General features: G+C 41.0%; 1 protein-coding gene and 1 pseudogene across 1 annotated transcript; one reads left to right on the top strand and one right to left on the bottom strand.

Moving 5' to 3' along the window:
• Positions 1 to 285: 285 nt before the first annotated feature.
• On the top strand, positions 286 to 925 carry LOC116060377 (annotated as a pseudogene).
• A 1,512-nt stretch (positions 926 to 2,437) lies between these two features.
• On the bottom strand, positions 2,438 to 10,323 carry LOC116060376 (olfactory receptor 10J4-like). Its single transcript, XM_031313910.1, has 4 exons — positions 10,293 to 10,323; positions 8,302 to 8,489; positions 7,546 to 8,208; positions 2,438 to 2,602 (listed from the first exon to the last, which is right to left on the bottom strand). Exons 1-4 carry the CDS (start codon positions 10,321 to 10,323, stop codon positions 2,438 to 2,440), a joined length of 1,047 nt encoding a protein of 348 aa, XP_031169770.1.
• Positions 10,324 to 11,685: the final 1,362 nt, after the last annotated feature.

Here is an 11,685-nt window from a genome sequence, read left to right as displayed (position 1 = left end):
GAAATGTTGCAAAGAAACTCCTGCACACTGTCCAACTTGCAAAAAATATATAAAGTTTAATAGCAGGCAACGTTTAGGTACTAGACCATCTTCAGGCGGAAAAAGAATTGCAAGTTAGCCAGTTTGCGGGAGTTTCTTTGCAACTTTTGACCTGCTTGTCCCCCTCCGACGCACCTGTCTCACCTTGAAGATGTGCAAAGTAGTTTTCTGTACAGAATTGTAACAGATTCACAACACTAACCAACACAGTGTTGACTGAATTCCCTGTCTATGATCCTCTGCAGGATGGACAACCAAATTCTCAATATGGATATTATATCCATCGAGGTCATCCCCCAGTCCTCTTTTCCTGCCTTCATCCTCCTCCTCATCATCTACGTCTTCATCATGGTGTCCAACATCTGCCTGGTGGTGCTGATCTTCATGGAGCGGAGCCTCCACCTGCCCATGTATCTGCTCTTCTGCAACATGAGCATCAACGATGCTTTAGGGGTGACGAACGTCATCCCTCGCTTGCTCAGACCGGTACTTTCATTACATCGACTGCGTTGTCCAGGAGTTTTGCGCTCATTTTCATGCCAGCACCTCTCACGCGGCGCTCATGATCATGGCTTTTGATCGTTATGTGGCCATCTACAACCTGCTGCGGTACGCCGCCATCATCACCAACAGGATGGTGGTGAAGCTGTCAGTGGGAGCGTGGGTCTCTGTCGCGATCCTCCTGGGTCTCACCATCCGCTACTTGTGTCGTATCAACTCGTTCTGTGACAACCCGGCCTTGTTCAAGCTGTCCTTAGAAAACATCATCAACAACATCTACGGCCTCGGCAGCGCCATGGTCATCCTGGGCTCGTCCTTCGGCAGCCTAACGCTCACCTACCTGAGGATCGCCATGGTGTGTTTGAGTAATAAGTTACTTGTGTAACGTTAGCAGTTTCTAACATTAGCTTAACGTTACTGCACTAGCTAAACCTATTAGAAATACTTTATTCTTAAGTGTCGGCTCAACCATTACTGGACAGAAATGTGGGAGGGCGCAGTCACAGCCGTGTGTGTGTGTTCGATCTGTAATGTTAATGAAAGCCTAAAGCTCATAAACTGACTTTTAAATAGTTACTTTGTCAAGTTGTACTTATTAAAAAAATTGATAAAAATGAACAACTTAACTGCTTCAAGAAATGCCATATTTGCAAGTGCTGACCCTGTTGCGGCAGTGCGGGTAAAGCCTGGGTAAATTAGTTCATTTTAGCCTACTTTATGAGAAAAAAAATCACCTCCTCACAATTTTTACCTGCCCCCTTAGTCATTTTACCCTGGTGCCGGGCCTGGAGTGGAGAGCTAGTCTGGATCAAATGAAGTACATTGCCAGGATAATTGCTCGACATCCAGAATGTGGCCTATGTGCCGGATGTCCATTACATTCTGCTCTCTGTGTGTTGCCGTTCTCATAATCCCTTCACTTTGGGAAACAACAACCTTTGAGCTAGCAAGTTACATGCTGAAAATGGCAAGTTTTGAAGAAGATTTGCAACAAGGCATGCCTGCTTGTTTTTTTCTGGGAGTTATTGTAAAGATTTACAAATAATATGTTTACGGCATTTCCTCTCTAACTGGGACGTTTTGGGACCGATTGGTGAGATTGCTGTGGACGAGGTACACAAGGTGATACACTGGTAAGAGCTAATTACATTTAATCATGTATCCAGCTAATTTAAATAGCTCACGTTACTGTATTGTGTGAACAGTTAACTTCATTTAATATTGTATGTGGCATTTTCTTTTCCGGGGTGCAAATGTTCCTTCCTGAGACTATTTTGCAGAGCCACTGTCATTGCGTCCAAATCTTAGCACCGCACAATACAATTGTGATTGGTTTAAAGAAATGCACACACCCAGTGTTTTTTCTCCTATCCCAGAATGTATCTGTAGTGTAGCAAGATCTTACTCCACAGCACAGTGGAGAGCTGACAATGGGAGACTAGCAGAGTGCTGAACTGTAAGTAGCCGGCTCGAAGGCCTGCGAGGAACTCTCACAGGAATAAACGGAGCTCTGCCTTGAATTCTGTATCCAGTTCTTTTTTTACATTTATGTTAATGACTCACTAGAAGTGTGTGTGGCTGTATCACTGTATCTGAAGAGAGCGTGCACTCTGCCTGGATCTTCTTATTTTGCTCTGTTCGGGGCGTTTCTGGGCATCAACCTTTATAAACGTAGCGACCAGGTGCCAAATCATAAGGAAGCATCTGAGAAAAAGCTACGAAATGGCAGACACAGGGCCTAATTATCTTTAATATGAATGTACCTTAGAAAGTTAAAAGACAGCTAAACAAGTTGATTGAAGGAAGACTAGTTTAATCACATGATTTCTAAATAAGTTTTGTGAAGGACAGTCCTTTCTTAATTCCAAATTGACAAATTCCAAATTTTCTCTCCCAGTCAGGACACTGTGTTGATGTCTTTTCTGGGTAACACAGCAGAAGGTCTGAACCTGCCCAGCGTCCTTATGATAGACTCTCGCAGCTCCTTGTTCCTCAGACTGTAGATCATTGGGTTTAGGAAAGGAGTCAGAGCGGCGTACAACACAGACACAATGATGCGAACCTGAAACAAAATAAAAAAATTGAATAACACAGTGTTAGTATTAAACATACAAGGTTCCTTAAGGACATCTGGCATTTTTACTGGTAGCAGCAGGACCTGAGAATGACAAGGTTCTTCCGTGCTGATGTTTATTATGATGTCTACTATATTTCACATGATTAAGTATTACAATATCTACAAGACATCTCAGCAACTTTGTCTGCTGTGCAAGGCAACAGGAAGGGGTTGAAAGCTTTGGAAAACACGTACAAAAAAACACAAGTAAGTGGTCGGTCAAGCTGCTGCTTCCAAGGTCAAAGATAAACCTTCAAACTCCTTGCTAGTCATGTGTTCAGCACCAGTATTTTAAAGGCAAGGCAAGGCAGCTTTATTTGTATAGCACATTTCAGCAACAGGGCAATTCAAAGTGCTTTACATAAAAACAGATTAAAAAATTAAAAACAGATAAAATACGAGAATAAAAGTTAAAGTGCAGTATAAGAAATTGAACATTAAAGAGCAGTTAAAACATAAATATATAAAAGCTGATAAAATAGGAATTTCTCTTTATCTGCTTATATAGATTGTCATACAGTTTCAACAATGCTTATTTAAAGAAAGGCAACATCAAAAAGATAGGTATTCAGCCTTGATTTAAAAGAACTGAGAGTTGAAGCAGACCTGCAGTTTTCTGGGAGTTTGTTCCAGATATGTGGAGCATAAAAACTGAACGCTGCTTCCCCCTGTTTAGTTCTGATTCTGGGGACAGCAAGCAGACCTGTCCCAGACCACCTGAGAGGTCTGGGTGGTTCATAGTGTAGTAGCAGATCAGAAATGTATTTTGGCCCTAAACCGTTTAGTGATTTATAAACCAGCAAAAGTATTTTGAAATCAATTTTTTGAGGCACTAGAAGCCAGTGTAAAGACTTAAGTACTGGAGTGATGTGATCCACTTTCTTGGTCTTAGTGAGGACTCGAGCAGCAGCGTTCTGAATCAGCTGCAGCTGTCTGAGTGATTTTTTAGGGAGACCTGTAAAGAGTTACAGTAGTCAAGTCTACTGAAGATAAAAGCATGGACAAGTTTTTCCAAATCCTGCTGAGACATAAGTCCTTTAACCCTTGATATATTTTTAAGGTGGTAATAGGCTGACGTTGTAATTGTCTTAATGTGGCTGTTAAAATTCAGGTCTGAGTCCATGACTACACCAAGATTTCTGGCTTTGTCTGTTGTTGTTAACATTATCATTTGAAGCTGAGCGCTGACTTTTAATCGTTCCTCTTTTGCTCCAAAAACAACCACCTCAGTTTTTTCTTCATTTAATTTAAGAAAGTTCTGGCACATCCAGTCGTTAATTTGTTCAATGCAAATATTCAGTTGTTGTATTGGACTATAGTCCACTGGCGATAAGGTTATGTAGATTTGTGTGTCGTCCGCATAACTGACCACAAACCTGACTGGAAGGCATCAAAACTGTTGTTTAGTGACAAGAAAAGGTTGAGTTGTTGAAAAAACGCTTTTTCAATGATTTTACTTAAAAATGGAAGGTTTGATATCGGCCTATAGTTGCTCATTAGTGACGTGTCTAGATTGGTCTTTTTTAAGAGTGGCTTGATGACTGCAGTTTTCAGGGCCTGTGGGAAGATACCTGAGAGAAGAGACGATCTGTTGAAGATCTGAAGCCAAACAATTTGAAACATTTTGAAAACACCCGTTAGTAGAATATCAAGACAACAGGAGGAGGTTTTTAGATGTTGTATAATGTCCTCCAGGTTTTATGGTTGATCATATGAAATTGTGTCATATTGGAATTTGTTTTGCGTGAACACTGTGACAGCACATATCCTGTACTTGATATGGAGGCACTGACTGTTGTCTAATTTTCTGAATTTTGTCTTTGAAGAAGGAGGCAAAGTGCCTCATTACTCCGATAATGTCAGAGAAGAAGGACCATCTTGCATTCCTTAGTTCCAAATTATAAATGTGAAGTCTCTCTTTATAGGTGTTATAATGGACCTGGAGATTAGTTTTTCGCCACCTGCGTCCAGCTTTTCGACACCACTGTAACATTTCTCCATGGAGATCTTTTCTTACCAGAGACAGCTTTGACCTTAGTGGGAGCAATAGCATCAATAATATTTGTAATTTTACAGTTGAAATTATCTACAAGCTCAGTGACTGAGACCCCAGTGAGGGCGGGTGTGGAGGAGAAAAGCTGAATGAATGTTTCACTGGTGTTTTCAGTGATGTACCGTTTTCTGATTAACTTTGTTTGAACACTTTTGGGCACCGAGATAGTGCTGCTGAGAGAGCAACATCAGTCACCACAACCTTGGAAATGTTTAGACCCTTGGAGATAATCAAGTCCAGAGTGTGGCCCTTATTGTGCGTGGGCTCCATCACATGCTGAGTCAGTCCATAGTTCTCAAAAACACAACACAGTTCTTTGGTCCCTCTGTCCTGGGGGTTGTCAACATGAATGTTAAAATCACCAGCAATAATTCAAAGTCAAAGTCAGAGTCAAAGTTAATACAGATTATAGACAGCAGTTCAGTAAAGTCGTCAACGAAGGTTGCACAGTATTTAGGTGACCTGTAGATATTTGTAAGTATAGCTTGAGGGGAGGACCTTAGCTGAAGAGCCACATATTCAAAAGAAGCAAAATTTCCATAAGATATTTGCGTACATTGGAATGAGTCATTAAACAAAATGGCGACTGCACCTCCTTTCTTATTCACTCTATTCTCACTCATAAAACTGAAGTTAGGGGAGCTGACTCAATGAGAACAGCAGCACTGTTATTATGGTACAACCAGGTTTCAGTTAAAACATAAAATCAAGATTGTGCTTAATAATAAAACCATTGATTAAAAATGATTTTCCAGCCAAAGACCTGTAGGGTTTGGTAGGTCTAGTGTTAGTGTGTTTTCATTTTTTGGGACAGGCTGTGGCTGACAAAGAATGGATGCTAAATTTGCTAAGTTTGCAATTAAGTGCTTATTCGCCATTATTTTTCTATTACCTATCACAACATAAATTGAGGAAGAATTTAATACACAGGACCCGGGCTTGTCTTGGAAAGAGTCATGAGTGCTACTAGGCGTGCAGCCTGGACGCAGCCCATATCAGTCAATACTTGCTGCATCCTTATCAGTTTGGGGAGGAGTTAGCTGCCATCCTGGCAGAGGTGCCTGGCGTTTTACTTTTGGCGCCGGGCGAACGATGGGAGAAGGAAAGGGGGCATACTTGGTTCCAGCATCCACCAGCTGCTTCATCTGTCAGTGAACTCCAACATGGGGATGGGGGAAAGATGGGAGAGCGATGGATCCTCAAAGTCGTTGGGGTTGGTAAGGGGGTTTGAGGGGTGTTTGACGGGTGAAAAGGGGGGTTGAGATTTCTCATCTCTGCTCTGTGGTCTCCCATGGTAAAATCTTTGCTCAGGTGGGGGCTGTGGTGAATCACTGCCATGCTTTGTTATGTCTTCCTCTTGTTTAGATTCCTCTTGTCTCGTGTCCTTGGCCAAGGGAGCAGATGTGTAGAAAAATCCATCTGCTTTAAAAAGATGTCTGCGGTATCAGAAAATGTTAAAATTGTCAATGAACTGCAGAGAATCGATGGTACATGCAGTTGAAAGCCATTTGTTCAGTGCCAACAGTCTGCTGAATCGCTCAGCTCCTATTCTGACTGGCGGTATAGGGCCACTGATAAACACCTTCGCGTTTAGGGAGCTGACTGTGTTCAGCAGATCCATAAAGTCACAATTCAGCACTTCCGTCTGTTGCTTTACAATATCATGTGACCCTATATGCAGTATAATGTTCTTCACAGTTGGGTGTGCTGCCACGATATCCGGGATTCTTTGGGCCAAGTCAGACACCATGTCTTTGTGAGTATTTTGGTGTTTTTACTGCTTTTTATATCTTTTACAGCAGTGTCACCCACAATCAGAGTTTGAGGCCCAGTCGTTAGCTTTCCCTGTAGCTTTTTACTTTTTGAATTGCTCTCAGTCCTTACCGTGCTGTGTGACGATGAGATGCAATCCAGGTCATCAGATGGATGTCCAGGGTCCTGCAGCAGAGGAGCAAATCTGTCCTCCACCTGCACACTCAGTTGTTGGGGAAGCATTTTGTTGCTAATTTTCCCTTTTGCAGCTGTCCACGGCTGGGTCCTACTAAGTACAGGGGTTGAAGAGGTGCTCTGCCTGGATGATGCAGGCTAGCCGGTCATATCACAAATCTCAGGGCGCGGTGCCCTGAAATTTGTGATGAGGCGCTCTGCCTGGATGATAATGCAGGCCAGCCGGTCATATCACAAAACTCAGGGTGCGGTGACCTGCCCGTTAGTCGTCCTCCCATTTCCCAGGAAAATAATTTACTCTTATGCTTTGCACCAAAACAGTTCCAGGGAGGACTACTACTTGTTGATTTATTACCCATTCCACAGCCCTCTTGTTTCTTCGTAGGCTCTAATTAGCTGTGTGTTAGCATGCTTTTGTCCATTGTTTTGGGTCCATGGTAAAGTGGTGTCATTTCCACATGATCCGTTCACTTCCACGTTTACTTCTAACCGGTGAATTTTGGTTTCCAGAACTGCAATCTTTTGAAGGAGTTTGTAGTAGTTATCAACGGGAGGCATCTTGCTGCTAATTAGCTTCAGCTACAGTCACTGTAGGACAGGCTTGAGCTACTGGTAGGCCATGCTCACGCAGAAAAATGTTGAAATATGGTAATAGCCTACTATGTCTACAAAAAATTTATAGTCCAGTGATTTATAAGTATCCAAGAGCCACTGCTCATAGTTTCTCTCAGAGGAAAAGCAAGATTATCAGTAGAAATATGCAAGCAGAGGCAGGAGCAAGCAGCAAAGCGTCTGCACTGTAAGAATCAGGAAGTACGAGTCAAAAGGTCATTCTTGGTGGACATATGTGCGTATATGTAATGTACTAAAACAATATTTTTTGTCGTACCTCTGGTGAAAAGTTTCCCACACGGTAGGAGATGTATACAAACGAGGCCGAGCTGTAAGAGATGAACACGACAGTCAGGTGAGCGGCACACGTCCCGAAGGCCTTCAGTCTCTGAGCGACACCCATCTTCAATATGGAAACACCAATCAGGACATAAGAGGTGAGGATGAGGACTCCTGTGGTCAGTAATGCAAACAAGGCTGAAGAAAAGGACACAACACCATCCACTGAGGTGTCACCGCACACCAGTCGCCTTACAGATGACGGGTCGCACCAGCCATGTTTTACCACATTCGGGCCGCAGTAAGACCGCAGCAAGGACATTGAAATGGCTGGCAGCGTGCAGCAGGTGCCGAAGCTCCAGGCTCCTGTGATAAGGAGCAGTCGAACGGGCCGAGTCATGATGGCAGTGTAGCGCAGAGGGTTGCAGATGGCCACGTAGCGGTCGTACGCCATGACAGTCAGCATGGAACGGCCGGTAACTGCTAGCTGAACAAAGAAATACATCTGGAAGAAGCAGCCCGGGTAGGAAATGGTATTCATGTCTGTCAGGAAGCCGGCTAGCATTTGAGGGATGGTGGTGGTGGTGTAGACGATGTCAACAAAGGAGAGGTTGTAGAGGAAGAAATACATGGGGGAGTTAAGCTTCGGATCAGTCAACGCCTGCATGAGAAAAAACAGTGGCAGTGATTACCATACGAATAATTGCAGGACTGAATAAACTGCTTTAACTAAATAGAAGGCTTTGTTTTGTACCACAAAAATGATCATGCTGTTTCCTCCCAGGATGGTGATGTAACCCAGAAGCAGGATGACAAAAAATATAATCTTTTTCTCGCCAAGGCTGGCGAGGCCCTCAATGATGAAGAAAGTGACGCCATCAGGCTCCCAGGTGCCGTTGACAAAGCTGGCTCTATGATTGGTCGACAAGGGGAGTTGTGAATCTGGAGAGGGAGTGAGGAAAATGAGGTGTCAGTGATAATTTACAGACAGGACATCAGAAGACAGAGAGGAGTTTTATAGTCCATTTTTCAATCTGTGCATGGTACATTTTACCATAGTGTGTTAATATTTCCATGACCATTTTTCATACAGATATAGAAATAGATTGTGTTTATTGAGACAAGACCGAGACTTTGAGGGTTTGAGACCAAGACCAAGGCAGGGCGAGACCGAGTCAAGACCGAGACCAGATTTGTGTCAGACAGCCAGAGCTTCTTCTCCTGTCTCCTGCATTTACTTTCTTGGGAGTGCGTCTAAAGGGAGCAGGGAGAGGGGGGTTTACGGTAACAAATTCAAATTAGATATAAGTCAAGTTAATGGTTGCATTTGGAAGTTTTAACACATAGACATAAATCAGACACAGCACATGCACAGGCAATTTAACGAAATCCCTGCAGTTGTGGTCTTGACCTTCAAACATTGGGACCAAGACCGATCTCGAGTACTACAACACTGCATAACATAACTGTGAGTGGCTATTTTCATACAAAAGGAATCTATATATTTGTTCTGCCATTATAACATATAAACGTGAAATATGTTCTTATTTGGTGTAATGATACTTTCTGGTTATTTCTGTATCATAGGACAGATTTATAACATATTGGGCTTTAATATGGTCAGGAAAAAAAGAAAAATGTGTTAATTTGGCAATAAGTATTATGGTTCATATTTAATTTGAGTTTTTCCTAACCATCTAGCACACACATACAAACATAACAATGCCATACAAATAGACAACCTGGTTAATTGAAAATATGCATAACTAAGCAGAATAAGAAGCAAAAGGAAAGAAACATTTTATGTACGTACAAACTAGGTTGTATTAAAAAAACTATTATTAATAAAATAACGTACACTAAAAAAACTAAACAAGAAAATAATGATAATCATGCTAAATCAAAATTAAAGAGCCTTAAAACAACATGGTTAGCCACAGCATATGAAGAGCAACATTCCACCGAATCAGCCCAGCCCATCTGCTGCAATAACTATTATTATTTTATACATTAACCCTCTGAGGACAAAAGACGCACTGGCGCATCCAAACGATGTTTGACAAAATTCTAACTCAAAAAGCGATATTACAAGATCTCATTTCAGACATTTATGTACTATTTTAATCATACATAACTTGAAAGACTTTGGTGATCTCATTTCAAGCACCAAAACAATTCGTACAACACATCATAAGTTAAGGTTTTTTTTCAGAAAGAGATTTGAGGAACATCAAAAAGCAAACATCAATGTTGCAGCTTTAGCGCCAAATTATCTCTTTACCCATTGCTCTGGAACAAATGTGGGCATCACTATACGGAAAGCTGAGTCCGTTCTGAACATTTTGATATGAAACAAACGGGGATCAGTTTATATGCAAATACCCTAAAAAGGTAAATTTAAGAAGAATATGTGAAAATGCCCTCAGACCTCAGAGGGTTAAGCAGTATATGGAAAAACAATAAAAAGAAAAATGTCAACAAAACTGATCCGTATAAATGACAAAGCTCACGGTATGTAGGACATCTGTGTGAAAGCCAGCGTTAATTGAAGTAAATTCATCACAAAATCTGAAGGTGTCGATGCTCTTTTCACTTTCAGATCATTACATTACATGTTATTTAGCTGATGCTTTTATCCAAAGCAAATTGCTACATATGTCAGAGGTAACATGCCTCTGGAGCAACTAGGGGTAAAGTGCCTTGCTCAGGGACACATTGGTTGATGTGGTACAGTGGGAATTGAACCTGGGTCTCCCACACTGAAGCCATGTGTCATATCCACTGCGCCATCACCACACATTGAGTAGATTTCATTTTCTAACACCTCAAAAATGCTGCAAAAAAGACACATGAATGTAGTTTACAGCTACGGCATTCTACCATAAGAGCAGTTAATAGTTCAGCACTGAGATATATGCAGACTTTCTCTTAAAAAGTTGTGAAAATAATGTGTCATAGTCTTCAATCATTGACAAACAATTACACTGAACAAACAAATTCAGATTTTAACTCTTTGCAACCGTAGCATCATTATTACACATTACATTTGTTTTCTGTTGTTTAGAACTGAAAACATATTTCTGTAACTTCATATTTGATGACATTGGACATCATCAAAACAGTATATCACACAATCAGCAAAACATAATGAAAAGCACAGAAACATTTACAGACCTCTGGGGCTTTTAGGTGAAATATGGAAATATATCAAATGGCAAAAGCTCCATCTCTCCTCAGCAGACAGACAGAACAAATTTGCAGTCAACAGACAACAAGTGCAGAATAATTACACTGCAAAAATGAAGAGCTTTGTATGTGACTTCATCTGTGTACAAGTTTAAAACAGTACATCTTCCTATGTTCCTTTTTAAAACACCTGAATCTGCATCCAAAGGATAACAAATTCAGCATTTAACTCCTTGCATCTTTGCAATTCTAACATTATTACACCACCACATCATCTTCTATGAAATTACATTTATTTTCTATTCTTTTGTAAAATATTTCTGTAATTTTATAATAGATGACAACACTGTGAAGTTTGATTGCACTGGACATCATCACAACAGTATATCACACAATCAGCAACACATTATGAAAAGCACAGAAACGTTTACAGACCTCTGGGGCTTTTAGGTGAAATATCAAACGGCAAAAGCTCCATCTCTCCTCAGCAGACAGACAGAACAAATTTGCTGTCAAGAGACAACAAGTGCAGAATAATTACACTGCAAAAATGAAAAGCTTTGTATGTGACTTTATCTGTGACAAGCTCAAAACAGTACATCTTCCTATTTTCCTTTTTAACACACCTGGACATGGATCATAAGTAAGATATCATCATCTTACCTGAAGATGTTGTGCTGCTCCGTCAGGTTTAGTCAGATGTAAGCAGAACTTCATCCAAGTCTACTTTCTGCCTTTTCAAGAGCAACTGACCTTTTTTCTAAATATAATGGAGATTTTGGTGAGAGCAAACACCATTAATTACACAAAGTGACATCAGATCCCATTCATTAAAAACATAAATTGTACACAGGATAGCAAAGAATACCAAAGGGACCTATTTTAAGTTACCTCTGTGGTTTTAAACAAGCCCCTGAAAAGAAACATAATTATCCTTGTTGCTAAGGTAATA

The sequence above is a fragment of the Sander lucioperca genome, chromosome 13 (assembly GCF_008315115.2).
Source record: "Sander lucioperca isolate FBNREF2018 chromosome 13, SLUC_FBN_1.2, whole genome shotgun sequence".
NCBI lineage: Eukaryota > Metazoa > Chordata > Actinopteri > Perciformes > Percidae > Sander > Sander lucioperca.
The sequence above is the reverse complement of the archived record's forward strand: the minus strand, read 5'-3'. Positions and strand labels throughout refer to the sequence as shown.

Coding starts and splice junctions, on each gene's coding strand:
- LOC116060376 (XM_031313910.1), bottom strand. CDS start 10,323: ATGACACATGGCTTCAGTGTGGGAGACCCAG. Junction 8,490..10,292: donor CTTCAGTGTGGGAGACCCAG/GTTCAATTCCCA, acceptor CTCCCTCTCCAG/ATTCACAACTCCCCTTGTCG. Junction 8,209..8,301: donor ACAGCATGATCATTTTTGTG/GTACAAAACAAA, acceptor TTTCTCATGCAG/GCGTTGACTGATCCGAAGCT.